Genomic DNA, 19004 nt, shown 5'->3' with positions numbered 1-19004 from the left:
AGAAGTACTCTCTATTTATGAAACACAGAAACACACACACCCCACCCCAGTTAGAGTAATTTCCTTGTATCGGTACCGTGGGAGTGTATCTTTAGAAATCTATGAAATAACTGTAGTTCCCTTGCCATAAGTAATTCAGTATTTGGGCACATCATAGACCATGCAATGATGACAATAGTGGCCACTTATTGGACACCTGCTATGTGCAAGGTACCATACATAAAGAAGGAAATTCTGACTGGTAGGAAAGTTTAGTAACTTGCTAATGAGTACAGTGTGTCACTGAGCTGTTGTACCTTACTAGATCTCTAAATTGAACAATGGTTTTACTCTTTAGTTTATATTTGACTTGTTGCTCCTGCTTGTCTGGAAATAAAGTGTGTAGAGGTGTGGTGGCTAGTAGTTCTAGAAAGGCATTTATAGCCAGAAATGTAGTTCCCTTCCTTTCAGCTGTACAAAGGAGGGAGAATAAAGGTTAGAGGTACTGAATAGTGTAGGGATGATCTAAGTTGGATAAAAGAACTTAGCCTTAAATATCTTTGGATCCAAACAAGCTTAGAAGGCTGAGTTTCTGAGTAGATTGGCACATTCAAAATTCAATTTTATTGCCTCACATACCAATATACCTTCTAATTAAATTAAACCCTCATGCTATTTAGACAGGGTTCTTGAAAGCTTTTCTTCCTTTTTTTTTTTTTTAAAGTTGTAGTTTTATGACAAGATCAGCCTTGCATTTAAAAAGCAACAGAAAAATTAGTCCTTGGTACCATTCTAAATTATTACCTTAAAAGATTAATTCTATGTAGAAACTGTTAAAAATACATTTTTATAACTTAATGGGTTTTTCCCCAAAAGATTTCTTTTTTTATCCCCTTACCATAAATGCTAAAAAAATATTTACAATTACCATTATATTGGCAACTAGGTACATTTATTTCAGATAGTTTATGGAATTCACATATAATGGCACAGAATAAGCTTTCTTGGTTTCTAAGTACAACTTATTTCCATTTGTATTGGATATTTACTAAGCTTCAGTTTACAAGCCTAGCCTGATTCTGGTGCTTCTTTATCTTTTATCTAATGTTGTTTTTTACTAAACTTCATGTCTATAAATTCCTAAGTTATAGTCTTCAGATATACAGTTTCTTCCTTCCTCTTCTTCTTGTTCATTCCTTCATTTTTTATTTTTATTTTTTAAATTTATTTTCTAATATGTTTTATTGATTTTTTACAGAGAGGAAGGGAGAGGGATAGAGAGTTTGAAACATCGATGAGAGAGAAACATCGATCAGCTGCCTCCTGCACACTCCCTACTGGAGATATGCCCGCAACCAAGGTACATGCCCTTGGCCAGAATCGAACCTGGGACCCTTCAGTCTGCAGACCGATGCTCTATCTATTGAGCCAAACCGGTTAGGGCCCTTCATTTTTATTTTATTTTTAATCCTCACCTGAGAATATACTTACTGATCTCTCTCTCTCTCTCTCTCTCTCTCTCTCTCTCTCTCTCTCTCTCTTTTTTTAAGAGAGGAGAACAGATGGGGGGGTGGGTAGAGGTAGAGAGGTGAGAGAGAAACCTCGATTGGAGGCCTCCTGTACATGTCCCCTACTGGGGATTGAACCTGTAACCTAGGTATGTGCCCTGATTGGGTATCAAACCTGCAATCTAGGTATGTGCCCTGACCGGGAATCAAATCTATAATCTTTTGGTGTATGGGAGGATGCTCCAATCAACTGAGCAACACCAGCCAGGGCTCATCTTTTATTTTTAAAATTTCCCTTTTAATTATAAAAATAATATACCAAAAGTGAGTTTTGTAAAGAAAATCACCAGACATTCCATCACCCTGTACAGCTGCTTTTATATTTGCTTTGTTCAAATGCATCCATATATTTATGTAGATACTTTCGTCATAGACACAGAACTATAATTTGATGGTTTCCACTTACTGCCATCATACGAAATTTGCCATGTTGTTTCAGAGCTTTTCAGCCATCTTTTTAAAATTGTAATATAATATTCTATCAGGTGGATGCACAGCAGTTTAATTAATCTCATGTTATTGGATATTCAAGGCTGTCTCTTTTCTTCTATAATAACACTGCAGTGAATATGTTTACATATATAATTTTTCTCTCATTCTGGATGAATTTCATTAGGGTAAATTCTTAGGAGTAGAAGTTCTGGGTCAAAGGGGATGAATATTTTTATGGTTTCAAACATGTGTTGCCAAATCACTTTCTCTTTTAAAGTTTGTGTCAGTTTATACTGCTGCCAGCAATATCATGCTTGGATTATTGATGACCATTTCCCAGAGAGCTTTGTGTCTTCAGTCTTGCTCTCGTTTGATCTGGTCTGTAAGCTACTGTCCAAAATATTCCAGCATGCTCTACTGTTCACATTTTTTTCAGAGTCTTCTGTTGGATGCCTGTTACCTATCTTACAGTTCAAGTGTAAATTTTAAAATCCAGCCCCTACCTCCTGACATAATTCATTTTAATTTATGGTATGGTTTGCATACCATATAAGAAGCAGTCTCTTTTACCTCTAAGTCCTCCCTCTGACCATTTCTTATATTCAGAACTTCTGCTCTGTCAACATTTCTTCTCCATCTCATAAATTTAATTTCAAAGATTTCTTCTTCTACAAAGCTGTCAATACAGAACCCCTCTGTAATGATGATATCTTCAGTACTCAGTGTACTTAACTCCTGGTGGGTTGCCAGTAAATGTTTGTTAGTATGGCCAGTGAGGGAATACAAAGGAAAGGCAGAGAGATGCTCACTGCAGACTTTTTTTTTTTAAGGCAAGCTTAGGATTCATAAAAGCACTTGGTTCTTCTGACTAAAACTTGAGAGGAGAATGAGGAATTTTGTGCTCTAGTTTTTGGGTACCATCACTCTTTCTGTGACAGTAGATAACTCAGCTTACTCCATCATCTATTTTAGCTACAGAGTGGAAAATACAGTGTTCCCGCCAGTCATTTTAGGAGTCCTGACACTCTCTTCTCTTTCAGTTATTTTTCCCCTCAATATCATTGGCATCACCATCAATATAACCCTAATGTTTACTGTTTAGTATGTGCCAGGCATTGAGATGGTGAGTTATATGCCAAAGCTGTTTTAACCCTCATAGCAGCTCTGTGAACTAGGTACCCCCTCTTTTCACATGAGAAATTCAGTTATGGAGAGTTTGTTACTTACTGAACTAACAGTAAGTGATGGAGCCACAATATTAAACCCCCATTGTTACAGAATATTTGTCTGAATAGACTCTTTTCTATCGATAATTCTCTGATGATTTCTTACTACATATGACAAAAAAAGCACAAACTCCTCAGCGGCATTGGAAGGACCTTCCAAATCTCTATCCATCTACTTTTCCATTCTCATCTTTCTTTCCTCCTCCCACCCGCTAACGTTTGTGCTTTCACTCTGACAGAGCTGCTTATTTCACAAATATATCATATTGTTTCTCACATCTGAGCCTTTGTTTCTATTCCTGCAGTGCTTTCCATTTCCTCCTGGCAAACTTCTATTCATACCCCAAGGTCCAGTTCAAATTCTCTATACTGCATGCAGAGCATTCCAGATTTCCCTGGGCAGAGTTAGAGGCTTGACACTCTGTGCTCCTTGGTATATATTTCTGCTGTAGTCCTTTTATATTTCTTAAGATTATTTGCTTACATGCCGATCTCTCTTACTTTAATAAGAAAATTAGATATGATATGGGGAAGGCAGCATTTTACAGAGACATTATATATTTTTAAACATAGCCAAAATTAAAAATCTCTGTATTTAAATGACATTGTTTTCCTTTTTTTCCCTCCCTCAGCATAGGGCTACTTTCAAATTTGAACCAACAGATGAAGATAAAAGAAAGGTAAGCCTTAGTGTGTGTGTGTGTGTGTGTGTGTGTGTGTGTGCGCGCGCGCGTGTGTGTGTGTTTCATTCATGAACTTTCTAAACAGTGGACTTGTTTTCATCTGATGGTTATTTAGTTTTCAGTTTCCCTCCAGTTTGTTTTTTAGGAACTCTGAGAAGAAAGCAAGTTCCAGGCTTAGTACATGCAACTCATTCCTGCTCCATCCTCACAGGACCATTATACTAGTACTTGGATAAATTAGAGCAATGGGAAGGGTTCGTTTAACGGCAGGACAGCAGGCTGCCCAAAATGTTTTGCATTTAGCTTTGGGGAAACAGCTGTTCATACTGCTGCCCCTTAGCCACATATTGTTCCCTGTCTGACATTTATTTATGTTGCAGCAATTGTCTAAGTCACTTCAGGGGCATAGATGAAAGTGGAATCAAGAGACTCGCCAATAGAGGAATTATAAGTGAAGGTGCATCAGAGATATGACCATGTAATGTGTGTTTACCTGTTGGGTTGCCTATGCTTGCTTTACTTAGTTGATTAGAGCGTGATGCACCATTCTGTGTGTTTTGCTGGTCTGCGTGCATCTATCCTTGGTCTATTACATGGCGAAGGCCAGATAAGAGAGCATGACTGAATCAGTGCAAACCTATCACTGCTACTGGAAAAATAGCTTAAATCTGTTGCTATTCTTGGTAGTGGTTTGATAATACCTTGTAATCAAACTCCTGTTCACCTCCACCTCCAAAATCTAATGTCTATGTCCTGCTCATTTTACCTCTTATGATTTCTTTAGTCCATTCTCTCCTTTAACCCCTGCCCTAACTCCAGCTTTCATCTGGATTACCGCACCAGTTTCCTGCTCTCTCTTTTTCCAGTTATGTGCCCTTCCAGTCCATTGTCCATAAATCTAGAACAACAGTCTGATCATGTTACTCCCAGCCTTTAAAACCCTTGAGTGACTTTTTTTGCCTATAAAAGTTCAAGCTTCTAAACATGACATCCTAGATGCTTAGTGACCTGATCTCTGCCTACTTTTGCAGCTTACTTCTCTCCCTTATATTTTATGCTTTAGCAATATGAAATATTTCCAGTTACATACCACCCTTTCTGTTTCTTATTTTCTACCTTTGCATATGTTGTTTTCTACCTGGTTAATCCAGTGGAGTTCCAGGGCACATCCTTCAGGAAGCCTCCTCTGGCATTCCTTTAAGGTGAAGTATCCCCTTTCAGTATTTCAGTAAAACTCTATGTAAATCTCTAACAGTATGCTTACCCATTGTCTCAAATATGTATCATTATTAGACCCTGATGACAGATGTTATTATTTACCATTATGTCCTTGACACCTAGAGTGTCCAGCACATAGTAGGCACTCAAAAATTATGATTGAAGGGGTGATATGGAATATAAACTTTGAAAGTTAAAGATTGAACTCTGATTTTCTTGTGGATCTGAACAGTGAAAATAAGATGAGAATTCCTTTTAGAACTGGGGTTCTCAACCAGGAATGTGCTATTTGGGGAACTTTTGGATGATAGCCTGCTCGGGGCTGACCCTCTATCTACTGAGTCAGAATTTGAGGCGTGGAATCCAGGCATGTGTATTTTTACAGATAGTCTTCAGGAAACAAGTACTTGCACATTTGGTGGGAATACAAAATGGCACAAATCCTGTGGAACAGAAACTGGCAGTATCTACCAAAATTACAGATGCAGTTTGCCCTTTGACCAGACAGTGCCACTTTTAGAAATCTGTTTTGTGGATAGGTTGAACTCAGGTAAACAAAGTTATTCATTGAAGCATTATACATGGTAGTAAAAGATTGGAAACAACCAAGTGTCCGGCAATTAGGGAATATTTGAAGAAACTAGGGTATATCTACATAATGGAATACTATGTTATGATAGAGAGGAGGCTGTGTGAGAGACAGACCATTATGTGCTAATCAGAGAGAGGGTTAAGTGAAAGAAAAGAAGCATGTTGTTAATAAGACATACTCATAATAGGTATTCAGATTAGGAAGACAAGTGCTATTCAATTAATTGAGTTGGGAGAATCCATAATACATCTAGATTATGGTCCCTTGGGAATCTGGCGCTAGAATTTTTGGTGGTGCTTTTACTGACGAAAGTAAATATGCCCTAGCTGGTTTGGCTCAGTGGTTGGAGCGTTAGACCATGGACTTAAGGGTATTGGGTTTGATTCCCAGTCAAGGGCACATACCTTGGTTGCAGGCTCAATATCGGCCCAGGTCAGGGCAAATAAGGGAGGCAGCCAGTCGATGTGTCTCTCACACATTGATGTTTCTCTCTCTCTCCACCCTCCTCACTCCCTTCCATTCTCTCTAAAAATCAATGGAAAAATATCCTCGGGTGAGGATTAAAAATAAAAGTAAATATATTAAGACAGAGATCCCCTTACTTCATATAAGTTTCAGTTGAGGGGAAAAAAAATTCCCACACAGTTATTAATAAAGCATGTTTATTTCCTATATGATAGTAGCAAAACCTAACGTTTTCAAAGTATTGTGTTTACTGCCTTTTAGATCATTGGAGATGGTAACGACTGTACTGGTGTTATTTTTAGTTCTAGTGTGCAGATTTCTGCTTCCTGGGAGTTCTGATATAAACAAATATCATTAGGGACCTAGCTAGGTAATCTTCATTAACGGAAAAACATTGACAAACAAAACAACTTCAGTCTCCAGTGGTTAAAACCATTAGTGACTCTTTCATGCCTAAGGCTCTAAAAAGAGTTTGAAATCCTAACTGTTGGACTGCTTCTAAAGGATCTACATCCTAACAGTTTTAAGTTCTCAGTGCCGAAAGACACAGAATAGTGGGCGAGTCTCCACATTAAACCCAGACTGAAAATAAGAGGAATTCAAGTTACCAGTTTGTTTTGCTACCCCAGTTCTTTTTTTCTCTTTCTTAAACATGTCTCTGGAGTCTTCATACAGTAGCTCCTTGGTAACTGCAGCACCCCTTTTGATAAACTATGGGTGCTGTCTCTAAAAAACACACCTTCTTATGTAAAACCTTTGTGACAACTTAGAAGTAAATGTAAGGGAACAGAGCCTTTCAAAAAATAAAAATTATACTGAGATTTTTAGGAAATAGCTATAGACCCAATTTCTAACACTCATGTAGTGTTTTGCATGTTTACAAAGATTTGCTTTGTAATAGTAATGCACTAATGCTATAAGTGTGGCAAGAATGTCAACATCCCTATTTTATTGATATGAAAACACATTAATAACAGCTTGCAAAAACTCAGTCAGTAGTAAGTGGTGGAGCCTCAAATAGAGAACAGATTTTCTGACTATTGTGTGCGGCTCCTTCACTGCTCAGTGCTCCCACTCATTACCACTTGAGGTGTATTTAGTAAGGTTTGAAATTATGGCTCAATACCTTGTTTTATCTCTTATTTCATATCTTGAGACACCATTTAGGCAACGAGACTTAAATTGGAAGATAACAAAGGAAATTACTAGGCATGCTTAAATTTTTCCAAATAAAGTCAGTTACAACTGCTAATGCTTGTGCATATATGCAAATAGTTCCAGGTGCATGTGGATCATTATACATTTGGATGTAAGCACCTGTGCTTACTGAAGCATTTGCTTTACATTTGCTATCTAAATTGGTAGACTATGATTTTCTGCCAGCACATAAACAAATATATCATGGAAATATGTAGGATGGGGATGTATGAATAATCTAAAAATTTACATCTTGAAGAAATGAAAGCTCTTATATTGGTTTCTGAAACACATTGATCTCAAGACCAATGGATTAGTGCATAATTGCAATACATGTTGAAAAATACGTGTCACAAAATGAGCAAAAGAATTATAGCTCTTTCACCTGTAAGATGAGAATATAACTAGATAAAATGTGGAAAACTTCAGTTGTTGTTTAAGATAAATCTTTGTATATAGTAATTTTCCTCAAAAGAATGAATTTAAAATTAGCCAAATTATAAGCATTTTTTTTATTACCTTCAAATTCACATAGGTAACCCAAATTTCTGAGAAGGCAGAGAGTAATTGCTGAGCTGAGAATTCTTTGAGGACAAGCATGTGCTTGCTTACTTCTTTGTATTTTCATCCCCCAGCACTGCATGTGGCACAAAATAGGCACCTACAGTATAAATACCTATTAAATGAATGAAAGGAACTTGGAAATTGAGTGGAGACCAGAATTCTTATGACATGCACATATTGTTTGGTGTTGAGTTTGATATTCTCTTAACTATACAGCAGGGTCTCAAGCACATCTCATAATGTTGTTTACTGAAAAAGGATACAAGAGTATTCATACAGTATGATCAAACCATGTATAAGACTAATAAAAGCTGTACAAGAAAAGTGATTACAAGAAAATTCACTAAATGGTGACTATTTGAATATTATTACTGTGGATGATACTTTTCTTTTCTGGTCTGTCATTTAAACTTCTATTATATTATAGTAGATTATAATGCTATAAAAATATGATAATATAATATGTGACATATGTTATATATGTCACATATTATATTCTTTTATATAGTATGATTGGAGGCATAAACAAAGACCAGTATTTTTTTTAAAAAATATTTATTTTCTCTAAAATTGAGCCTTCTTGATTATCTTACACATTCCTTTTAGAGAAGTGGTTCTCAACCTTCTGGCCCTTTAAATACAGTTCCTCATGTTGTGACCCAACCATAAAATTATTTTCGTTGCTACTTCATAACTGTAATGTTGCTACTGTTATGAATCGTAATGTAAATATCTGATATGCAGGATGGTCTTAGGTGACTCCTGTGAAAGGGTCGTTCGACTACCAAAGGGGTCGCGACCCACAGGTTGAGAACCACTGTTTTAGAGGAACATAAAAATGCCATATTTAGAAATAGTATCACCTATAGACTCAGTTTATGGAGTGAAATAAATTTATATGAACACAGAGTTCCATGCTACCATTTAAAATATTTTATTTTAACTTTTCCTTCCAGACTTGGCATATTAGTGGAGATATCTGTAGTCCATAAGTGTTTTTTCAGTAATTTCTACGTTCCAGGTCCTGTGTTAGGCATTGGTTCATAAGTTGCTTATGGTGTTGATTTGGCACTTTCTCAGCTACAGGTGCATATGGAGGATTACCACTGTGAACTACAGAAAATAAATTGATAAATTTTCATATTAGGTCACCCAATGGAAAATGTGCCAACATAGAAACATTAATCCTATAGTGTGAGTCCACGCTTAGAAATAACTTGAGGCATGGATGTTGGATATGAAAGCCTTTTAAACTTATTTTAGTCATTTGAAGTTCTTGTTCAATTCTAATTTTCGCTAAAACAAATGAATTTATAAGCCTTGCAAATTTGACTCAAATTTTATTCGGCATCTTTAACTTAGGGAATATTTTGATACATGATGCAAGTACAGTTCTCATTTAGAAACTAGTAACTTTAAAGATAATCATTTAGAAGGGAAAAAAAAGCCTGGCTGGAGTGGCTTAGTAGGTTGAGCGTTGTCCTGTGTACCAAGAGATTGCCGATTCGATTCTCAGTCAGGGCACATACCTGGGTTGCAGGTTTGGTCCCCAGTTGGGGCACATGTAGAAGGCAACTGATCAATGTTTCTCTCTCACAGTGATGTCTCTCTCTCTCTCTCTCCCTCTCTCTCTATCTCTCTCTCTCTTTAATTTTGACATTAAAAAGTGCAATAAAGTACAATAACTGAAATAGAATTCACTAAAAGGGTTGAATATTAGATTCAAACTGGTGGAAGAAAGAATAAGCAAACTTGAAGTAGATCAATAGTGAATATACAAGGTAACGAACAAAGGAAAAATATTTGAAGAAATAATGGCTAAAAACTTGCCAAAATTAAAATGTTTTCCCTCTGTGGAACTCAGCAGTGCCTTTTCTTTCCTCCTCTTTTCCCGTGTTACCTTTGCCTTTCTCTCTCCTAAGCTCCAAGGGCCCTTTCACTTCTGTAATTGTTTCCTGAGCCTACACAGTGCAGCTGTCTCACTTTTACTACCTCTATAACTTTGTAAATAAACTTTCTCTATAATTTGAAAAAAAACAACGAACTTGACAAATTTATTGGAAAACAACATCCAAGAAGCTCAAAATGTCTGAGTAGGATATACTCAAAGAAATCTAAAAACAGATACATCATAATAAAAATGCTGAAAGACAAAGAAAAGGAGAAAATCCTGAAAGCTGCAAAAGAAAAATGACTTGCCACTTACAATGGTACCTCAGTAAGATACACAGCTGATTTCTCATCAGAAATGTAGGCCAGAGGCAGTGGGATAACATATTTAAGGAGCTCAAAGGAAAAAACCTCAACCAAGAATCCTATATCAGCAGAGTGCTCTTTTGACAATAAAGACCAGATCAGTGAAAAAACTGAAATAATTTGTTCAAGACCCACCTTATATGAAGTACTAAAAGTTTTTCAGACTGAAAGTGACTACAAACAGCAATTTGAACCCACACAAAGAGCACTGGTAGAGGTCATTGTAAAATGTAATTATAAAAGACAATTCAAGTGCATATTTCTTTTCCTTCTCTTAACTGATTTTAAAAGCATTTATATAAAACAATATGTATGCCCTGACTGGTTTGGCTCAGTGGATAGAGCATCGGCCTGACGACTGAAGGGTTCCAGGTTTGATTCCAGTCAAGGGCATGTACCTTGGTTGCGGGCACATTCCCAGTATGGGGTGTGCAGGAGGCAGCTGATCGATGTTTCTCTCTCATCGATGTTTCTAACTCTCTATCCCTTCCCCTTCCTCTCTGTAAAAAATCAATACAATATATTAAAAAAAACAATATGTATTTAATTTATTAAACCAATAACATATAGAAATGTCATATATTTACTAAAAATAGCACAAAGGTAACTGAGACCAAATCTGTATTAGATGAAGGATGTGACTCCAGATAGGAGCTCAAATCTTCAAGAATACATCAAGAGAACCAGAAATGATAAATAATATAACAAAAGCTATCAGTATATATATATAGTTGCTGTCCTTTCTTCAAAGTCTTTAAAAGATAAAATTATATAAAGTAATTATAATGTATTGTTGGACTCTAAACAGTTTATAGGTATATCCTATATAATAAAGAGGTAATATGCAAATTGACTGTAACACCCTCACACAAGATGGCCGTCCCCATGTGGTCACAAGATGTCCACCACAAGATGGCCAGCAGGGGAGGGCAGTTGGGGGGGACCAGGCCGGCAGAGAAGGGCAGTTGGGGGCGACTGGGTGGCAGGGGAGGGCAGTTGGGGGGACCAGGCCAGCAAAGGAAGGCAGTTGGGGGGTCCAGGCCTGCAGGGTAGGGCAGTTAGGGGCGACCAGTCCGGCAGAGAAAGGCAGCTAGGGGTGACTAGGCCTGCAGGGGAGCAGTTAGGCGTCGATCAGGCTGGCAGGGGAGTGGTTAGGGGGTGATCAGGCAGGCAGGAAGAAGCGGTTAGGGACAATCAGGCAGGCAGGCAGGCAAGTGGTTGGGAGCCAGCAGCCCGGGATTGTGAGAGGGCTGTCCAACTGCCGGTTTAGGCCCGATCCCACGGGGATTCACAGGGATCGGGCCTAAACCGGCAGTTGGACATCCCCCGAGGGGTCCCAGATTGGAGCTGGGCTGAGGGACCACCCCCCGCCCCCCGTGCACAAATTTCGTGCACCGGGCCTCTAGTATAACAATAATGCCACAGAAAGGAAAGGAAGAGCAACCTATAGCAGTAACAACATTTATATATCTCACTGGAATTAAGTTAATATAAACCTGGAGCTGATTCTGATAAGATGTATATGCTAAGTAAGCCCCAGAGCAACAAATAAGGAAATAACATAGAGAACTATAAAACATTGTTGAAAGAAATTAAAGAGCTAAATAAATGGAAAAACATCCCATGTTCATGGATTGGAAGATTTACTGTGGCTAAGATGGCTATACTTTCCACATTGATCTACAGATTCAGTGCATCACCTTTTAGAATCCTGGGTAGCTTTTTTTCCCCCCCCTTACCTGAGGATATTTTTCCATTGATTTTAGAGAGTGGAAGAGAGAAGGAAAAACAGAAATATAGATGTGAGAGAAACACATCGATTGGTTGCCTCCTGTACACACTGCAACCAGGGCCCAGGCTGGGGAGAAGCCTGTAACTAGGTTACGTGCCCTTGACTGGAATCGAACCCGGGCTCCTTCAGTTTAACACAGGCCAACGCTCTATCCACTGAGCCAAACCGGCTAGGGCCTGGGTAGCTTCTTTGTAGAAATTGACAAGCCAACTCTGAGTTTCATATGGAATTGCATAGAATGCAGAATAGCCAAAATAGCCTTGAAAAGAACAAATTTAGAGAACTCAGGATTTCCAATTTCAAAACTTAATATAAAGCAATAATAATCAAGACAGTGTGGTATTTTCATGAGGATAAGTAAATATAAATTATATATGCATATCAAAGGAATAATATTAAGAGTCCGGAAATGAACTCATGTGTCTATGATCAATAATTTTTGACAAGAGTGACAAGATCATTCAGTAGGGGAAAGGATCATCTTTTAACAAATGGTGTCAGGACAATTATACTAGTATAGCCACATATAAAAACAATGTAGTTGAACCTTTACTTCACATCGAAAATTAACTCAAAACGGATCAGACCCAAATGTAGAGCTAAAGCCCTAAAACTCAGAAGAAAACATAGGGATAAATTTTCATGGCAGTGAATTCTTAGATATGACAACAAAAGCATAAGCAACAAAAGAAGAAATAGATAAACTGGACTTCATTAAAGTTGATTTTTGTGCATTAAGGGCCCTTATCAAGAAAGTGAAAAGACAGCCCACAGAGTAAGAGACAGTATTTGCAAATCATATATCTTGACAAGAGACTTGTATCTAGATTCTAGAATATATAAAGAACTTAATAATAAAAAGACAACCCATTTTAAAAATGGGCAAATATTCTGAATAGACATTTTTCCAAAGAAGATACACAAATGACCAATAAATATATGAAAAGATACTCAACATCATTGATTATCAGGGAAATGCAAATCAAAACCACAATGAAATACTGTTTTGCACTTACTGGTATAGCTAGAATAAAAGAGTCAGAAAATAAGTTTACAAGGATGTGGGGAAATTAGAAACCTCATGTTATTGGTGGGAATGTAAAGTGGTGCAGCCACTTTGAAAAATAGTCTGGCAGTTTCTAGAGTTACCATATGACCCAGCAATTGCACTCTTAAGTATCTACCCCAAAGAAATGAAGATATGTGTTCACACAAAAATATACACAGCAGCATTTTTTATAATAGCCAAAAGATGGAAACAACCCATATAACCATCAATTTGTGAATGGATTAAAAAATGTGTCATATCCATATAATGGAGTATTATCTAGCCATAAAAAAAAAGTAACTGCTAAGTGCTACAGTGTGTATGAGCCTTGGAAACATGCCAACTGAAAGAAGCCAGACAAAAGGCCACAAAATGTATGATTTCGTTCATACGAATGTCTAAAATAGGAGATTTGTAGTGACTGGAAGTAGGTTAGTGGTTGCCCAGGGGCTCTAGGGAAAAGGGAATTGAGGAGTTACTGGTAATGGCCATTGGATTTCTTTTGGGGATGATGAGAATGTTCTAAAATCAGGTGGTTGAACAAATGTGAATATATGTACTAAAAACCAATGATTTGTATACTTTAACTGAACTTTATGATATGTGAATTATATCAATATAGTTGTTATTAAATATTAACAGATAACACATACTACATGCCCATCATCACTCTAAGCACTGTATGAATATTAACACATTTAATCCTCACAACAAGGCTATAAAGTAGGTACTATTATTTTTATAGATGCGGAATCTAAGGCACACAGAAATTACAGTAAGTCCTACTTAACATCACCTATAGAGTCTGTGACTTTAAGTAAAAGGATGTATAACAAAGTCAATTTTACCATAGGTTAATTGTTATAAATAATATTTAAGTTCCTATGGCATCTCATCAACGTTCTAATAAAATGACATAATTCAAGGAGCTGCCGTACTTGCCTAAACTAGTGTGGTGGGAGGCCATAATTCAAGCCTACACAGTCTGGCTCCACATCCAATATACTACACCATACTGCCTTTCATTAATAATTGAATTGACTTGTTGTATAACATGAATCAATTCTATTCATTTTCTGATTTTAGGCATCCAAAATTTGATACTTGATGTGTGGCAAAAGAGCTTTGACGTTGAACTAATTATCAGTATTAACAGGAAACAGAAGAGCATGCTTTGCAGTGTAAGTGACTGCATAGGTTAACTAGTGAGGATATCTAAGTGTCAGCTCTCCCCCTAAGCAGGATAGTACTTGACATACAGGAGTTAGACATGCTGAAGACTTTTGTGTTTTTTTCTTTTTAGGTTCTTCAGATTATTTTTTGACCAAAAATGTAAAGTTTTTTTTTTCTTAGCAGTTAGCTCTTTTCTTCCTTACAAAGTTTGATCACATACTAAGGAAAGTGGAGAACTTGTACATGTTTACTTAAAAACTCTTAGGGACCTGAGAGAGTTCTTGGCTGGCCAGACATTCCCATTGTTTCAAACATCCCCATTTATAAATGAAAAACAGAAAGGCTGACTTGCCAAGGTCACAATTAGTGAGTGGAAGAGGTGGGATTCAAATCAGGTCCTCTGTCTCCTTTTCTGCCTTCAGTGATCATCTTTGCAGGGTTCTTCCTCAGGGAACTCACAGTGTAGTAAGGGACCCAGAATATCTTACAGCACAGTGGTTCTTTCTGTGGTTTCTCACACTCTGAAGAAATCAATATGGGAAGCTCACAACTTGTTAGAACACTTGTACTTTATATGAACTCTAAATCTGCTTTGGTTGATCATCCCACTTTGCCCATATCCCTCTCTGCCTCTGCCTTTTTCCATCATTTGACTTGTCTTCCTACTTCCTTTCTGCCACACCATCTCTGTCATTTACTCCCCCTGCCCCCACTTATTGCCCAACATTCAACATTTATCAAGCTTTTTCTACCTAAATTCCCCATAATTCATTTCTTCAATATTTTAATACACAGTTTAAATTGCCAAACATGTACATTACTTATTCATTTAACGTATGTTCAGTCTCTCTAATATTATAAATAACTTGAGTCATGTGCTCTTGTCACTTGACTTCTTGTCACTTGGTTAGAATTTATTTCTCTTGAATAATTTGCATATACTTGAGTTTTAAACTGGGAGTTTTGTACATATCCTCCGTATTGGCTATGTGCATAGGGGTATGGCCAGGGTTTGTCATCATCCCAGAGAAAGACAGTTCCTGCAAACCTCCAAATATCAGGCCATCTCTTCTACAGTCCCTATAATAATGATAATTGTGTTTGTTGAACACTAATGAGTCAGATGCTAAGCCAGATTTTATATAAGTATCTCATTTAATCCTCAGTAGAGAGAGTCTTGTAAGATGGGTGATATGTACACAAGTGCTCAATAATGGACATTCTAGATTCTAAATGGACACTATAGAATCCATAAAATTAATATAAAATTACAGTGTTATATTTATAACATCAGTGCTTTCCCTTCTCAAGTGGCTTTGCCTTTAAAAGGCAAATACAGATAAAAATTTCCTAGCCATATTGACCCTGTGTAGAGTATGTCTGTTAATATTTCTTTCTTTTTTTTAATATATTTATTGACTTTTTACAGAGAGGAGGAGAGAGGGATAGAGAGTTAGAAACATCAATGAAAGCGAAACATCAGCTGCCTCTTGCACGCCCCCTACTGGGGATGTGCCCGCAACCAAGGTACATGCCCTTGACCAGAATTGAACCTGGGACCCTTGAGTCTGCAGGCCAATGCTCCATCCGCTGAGCCAAACCAGTTAGGGCATGTTAATATTTCTTGATTTGTTTGTCCATCTGGCCATCTTTATAATGTAACTAGAGGCCCGATGCATGAAATTCATGCATGGGTAGGGTCCCTAGGCCTGGCTGGCGATCAGGGCCTATTTGTGGGGTGACTGGCAGGGCAATCACCCACTCACCGGCCCCGCCCCCCGCTCTCCCCTCTGCCTCTGGTCGCCTCCATCTGTGGGAGGTGGGGGCATTGGCATCTGCCTTGGCTGGCCTGGGGCCTGTGGGCTGGGGGCAGCTCCTGCATCGAGCATCTGCCCCGTGGTGGTCAATGCGTGTCATAGCGACCAGCTGGCCATTCAGTCGATTTGCACTTTAGGCTTTTATTATATAGGATCTGCATTAGCCTCTCTTCTATGCCAAAGTACTATGCCAGAGAGTTTTTAATATATCATCTCATTTAATATAACATAAACTTTAAATCTTACCCCTGTTTTTAGAGGTGAGGAACTGAGGCACAAGTGTTTTAAAGAAATGCCCAAGATCATATAGCCATAAGGGGCAAAGCTAGTGTTTAAACCCAGCTGCTTTCTGTACTTTAATTGTACTGTTCCCCAATAAGTAACATAGAAGATACCTAATACCCTACAATATATGTTCTCTCAGATGCTGTCTATATTAAGTAATTATAGTAATCCTGTGAAATAGATATATTTCTGTCTTCCACATAAGAAAATTTAGCTTCAGATTAAGTAAATCAGTTCAGATAAAAGTTCAGAAAATAAAACTAGGGACTAGAAAGAACCCAAATAATCTGTTTTGGTGCTTTTTCTTCTATGCCTTTGGAAAACCTCTAAAATCTTAGAACTGTCTCATTGAGACAACTTACCTTCCCTCTTGTTTCTGTTCCTGGCTATCTTAGTCTGCTCAGGCTGTAATAACAGAATACCATAGATTGGGTAGCTTAAACAACAGAAATTTATTTTTCACAGTATTGGAGACTAGGAAGTCCAAAATCAAGGTTTTGACAAGGTTCATTCTGAGGCCTCTTCTCTTAGGGTGGCTGTCATTTCACTCTATGATTACATGACTTCTTTGTGCAGAGAGGGGAGAGGGGAGAGTGTGAGTGAGTCAGCCCTCTGGTGCCTCCTCTTATAAGTGCAGTAATTCCGTCGGACAAAGGCCCCACCATCATAATCTCATCTGACACAATTACCTTCCAAAAGCCCCATCTCCAAATACTATCACATTAGAGGTTAGGGCTTCAAAATATGAACTTAGGGGGGGACACAGGCATTCAGTCCATAACAACAGTTTACATTATTACATGCCTAGAATACTAAAGCTGAGAACAAGGGATTCTGAGGTAGAGTAACTTCATAGTGAATAAGTGTTGGGGGGTAGATGGCATTGGAGACAAAGTAAGGAAATTCCGAAGAGACTGTATGTAGAAAGTCTTTGATACAATAAAAAAGAAATAAAGGCAAAGGGCTGTAGAAATCAGTGAGACCAGGATCTATATCAGCCACCAAGATATGAAGTATATAATGTGACAGTATCCATCTCTCAGCCTTGTTAATATACTACATAATCAAACCATAGCTTGTGCTAAGAATTCACTAAAGATTAAATGAGATAATGTTTTATTATTCGGTAAATTCCAATATGCAACAAATGATGGTGCTTCTGTATTTGTCCCTATATTATCTTAAAATACTTAAATATGTTTTGCATAGGTAGTGGGGAAAAGGGCTTTCTGAAAAATAAAGACTCCTACTTAAGCAATAAGAGAAGTGGAGTTGGCTGGTACTATATTTGAAGAGAAATAAAACGTTTTGGCATCCCCAGTTCTGCCTCCAGTCAAGAAAGGAAGGGTAAATGATTGGTTTTGTAAACTTTCATTTACATCTAAGCTGTTTTCCCCTCTATTTTTTTGTGCGGGGGGGGGGGGGGCGGGAGGGGAAGAGGGAGAAACACTGATTTATTGTTCCACTTATTTATGCATTCATTGGTTGGTTCTTGAATGTGTCCTGACCAGGATTGAACCTAGAATCTTGGCATATCAGGATGATGCTCTAACCAACTGACCTACCTGGCCAGGACCTGTCTTTCCCATTTATTAATGTTAAGTCTTGATGTTGCAACATGTCTTTCTCAGGATTACTAATTAGCAAAGAAACTTGAGCGAAACATACAATTGTTGTTACTCTGGACTGGCTTTTCAGTCTTTACCAAGATCACCATGATACAGAACAGGGGTGGGGAATGTCCAGCCCACGGGCCACATAAGGCCCACAAAAATCATTTGGTCTGGCCCTGCCAAGGTATTAAGAGTGAGTTAATTAAGTATTTGACCAAATACAGTAGGCTAATTTTTAAGTTGATAATTTTGTATGGCCCATGAATGAGGTTATAAATATCTAAACGGCCCTTGGCAGAAAAAAGGTTCCCCACCCCTGATATAGAACATAGCTTGGAGGACAGTATTACTGAAAGATGTGCATGTGCAAGAAGGGAAGCCAGAGATGACTTTTAGGAAGTGACCTAAAGCCTTTCACAAGGAGAGTATCCATTAAATAAAAAGTGAGAATTACCTGAAGTGTAAGGAATAATATTAAGCTATATATAACTGGACCCAGCTGCATGAGTATTCATTTAGAAAATCTCATCTTTAGCTTTTTATAAAGAAATTCCAACTTTGACCTCTAGAATTCTCTAATTTTTATTCAGAGTACATTTTAGAATTCTGGCAGGAGGTCATTAACTGATATTTTTGTAAAATACAATTTTTAAAATAGGTCTGTCTTGTGGGACTGACAACATTGTTCCAACTGTTAATTATAGCAAGCCTTTTTTAGAATTTAATACGTCTCTTTGTTGTGTGTGTGCAAACACACTCTCACACACTCACATGTGCAGTACACAGAGGGCAAAAGTTTAGAACTATCAGATTTAGGTGGCTGACCTTCAGCTTCAGTTCAGAACTAAAATTAGATTCCTGTGGAATATATATCCAATGACATCCATCAGAGGACAGTGTAGGCATAACCTTGAGAATCCAGGGAGGCGTCATCCAAGGGATCCTGCTTTAACTACAAAATTCCTTAGATACCTGATTGTTTATCTTAAAATTTTGTGTGACTTTTTGTATTGTGATTTGTAATACATTTGTTTATTTTCATGTAGAAATTCTTCCCCTCTCCTACCCCCAATAAATCTTTTTGTAAAATAGAGGT

At 37.7% G+C, this 19004-nt stretch overlaps 1 protein-coding gene across 9 annotated transcripts in view; it reads left to right on the top strand.

The window, feature by feature from the left end:
• Positions 1–19004, top strand: part of RIC8B (RIC8 guanine nucleotide exchange factor B) — a 111736-nt gene that overhangs the window by 5998 nt on the left and 86734 nt on the right. For all 9 annotated transcript variants that reach the window (XR_009451122.1, XR_009451121.1, XR_009451119.1 and 6 more), the window contains exon 2: positions 3838–3885. Coding sequence is in view for 5 of the 9 variants with exons in the window: in XM_059681757.1 (XP_059537740.1) it covers positions 3838–3885 (48 nt within the window). In the remaining 4 variants the exon portion in view is untranslated. The remainder of the gene's footprint in view (positions 1–3837; positions 3886–19004) is intronic.

Source organism: Myotis daubentonii, chromosome 2 (genome assembly GCF_963259705.1).
Source record: "Myotis daubentonii chromosome 2, mMyoDau2.1, whole genome shotgun sequence".
NCBI lineage: Eukaryota > Metazoa > Chordata > Mammalia > Chiroptera > Vespertilionidae > Myotis > Myotis daubentonii.
Note: the sequence above shows the minus strand (reverse complement) of the source record. Positions and strands in the feature narration are given on the sequence as shown.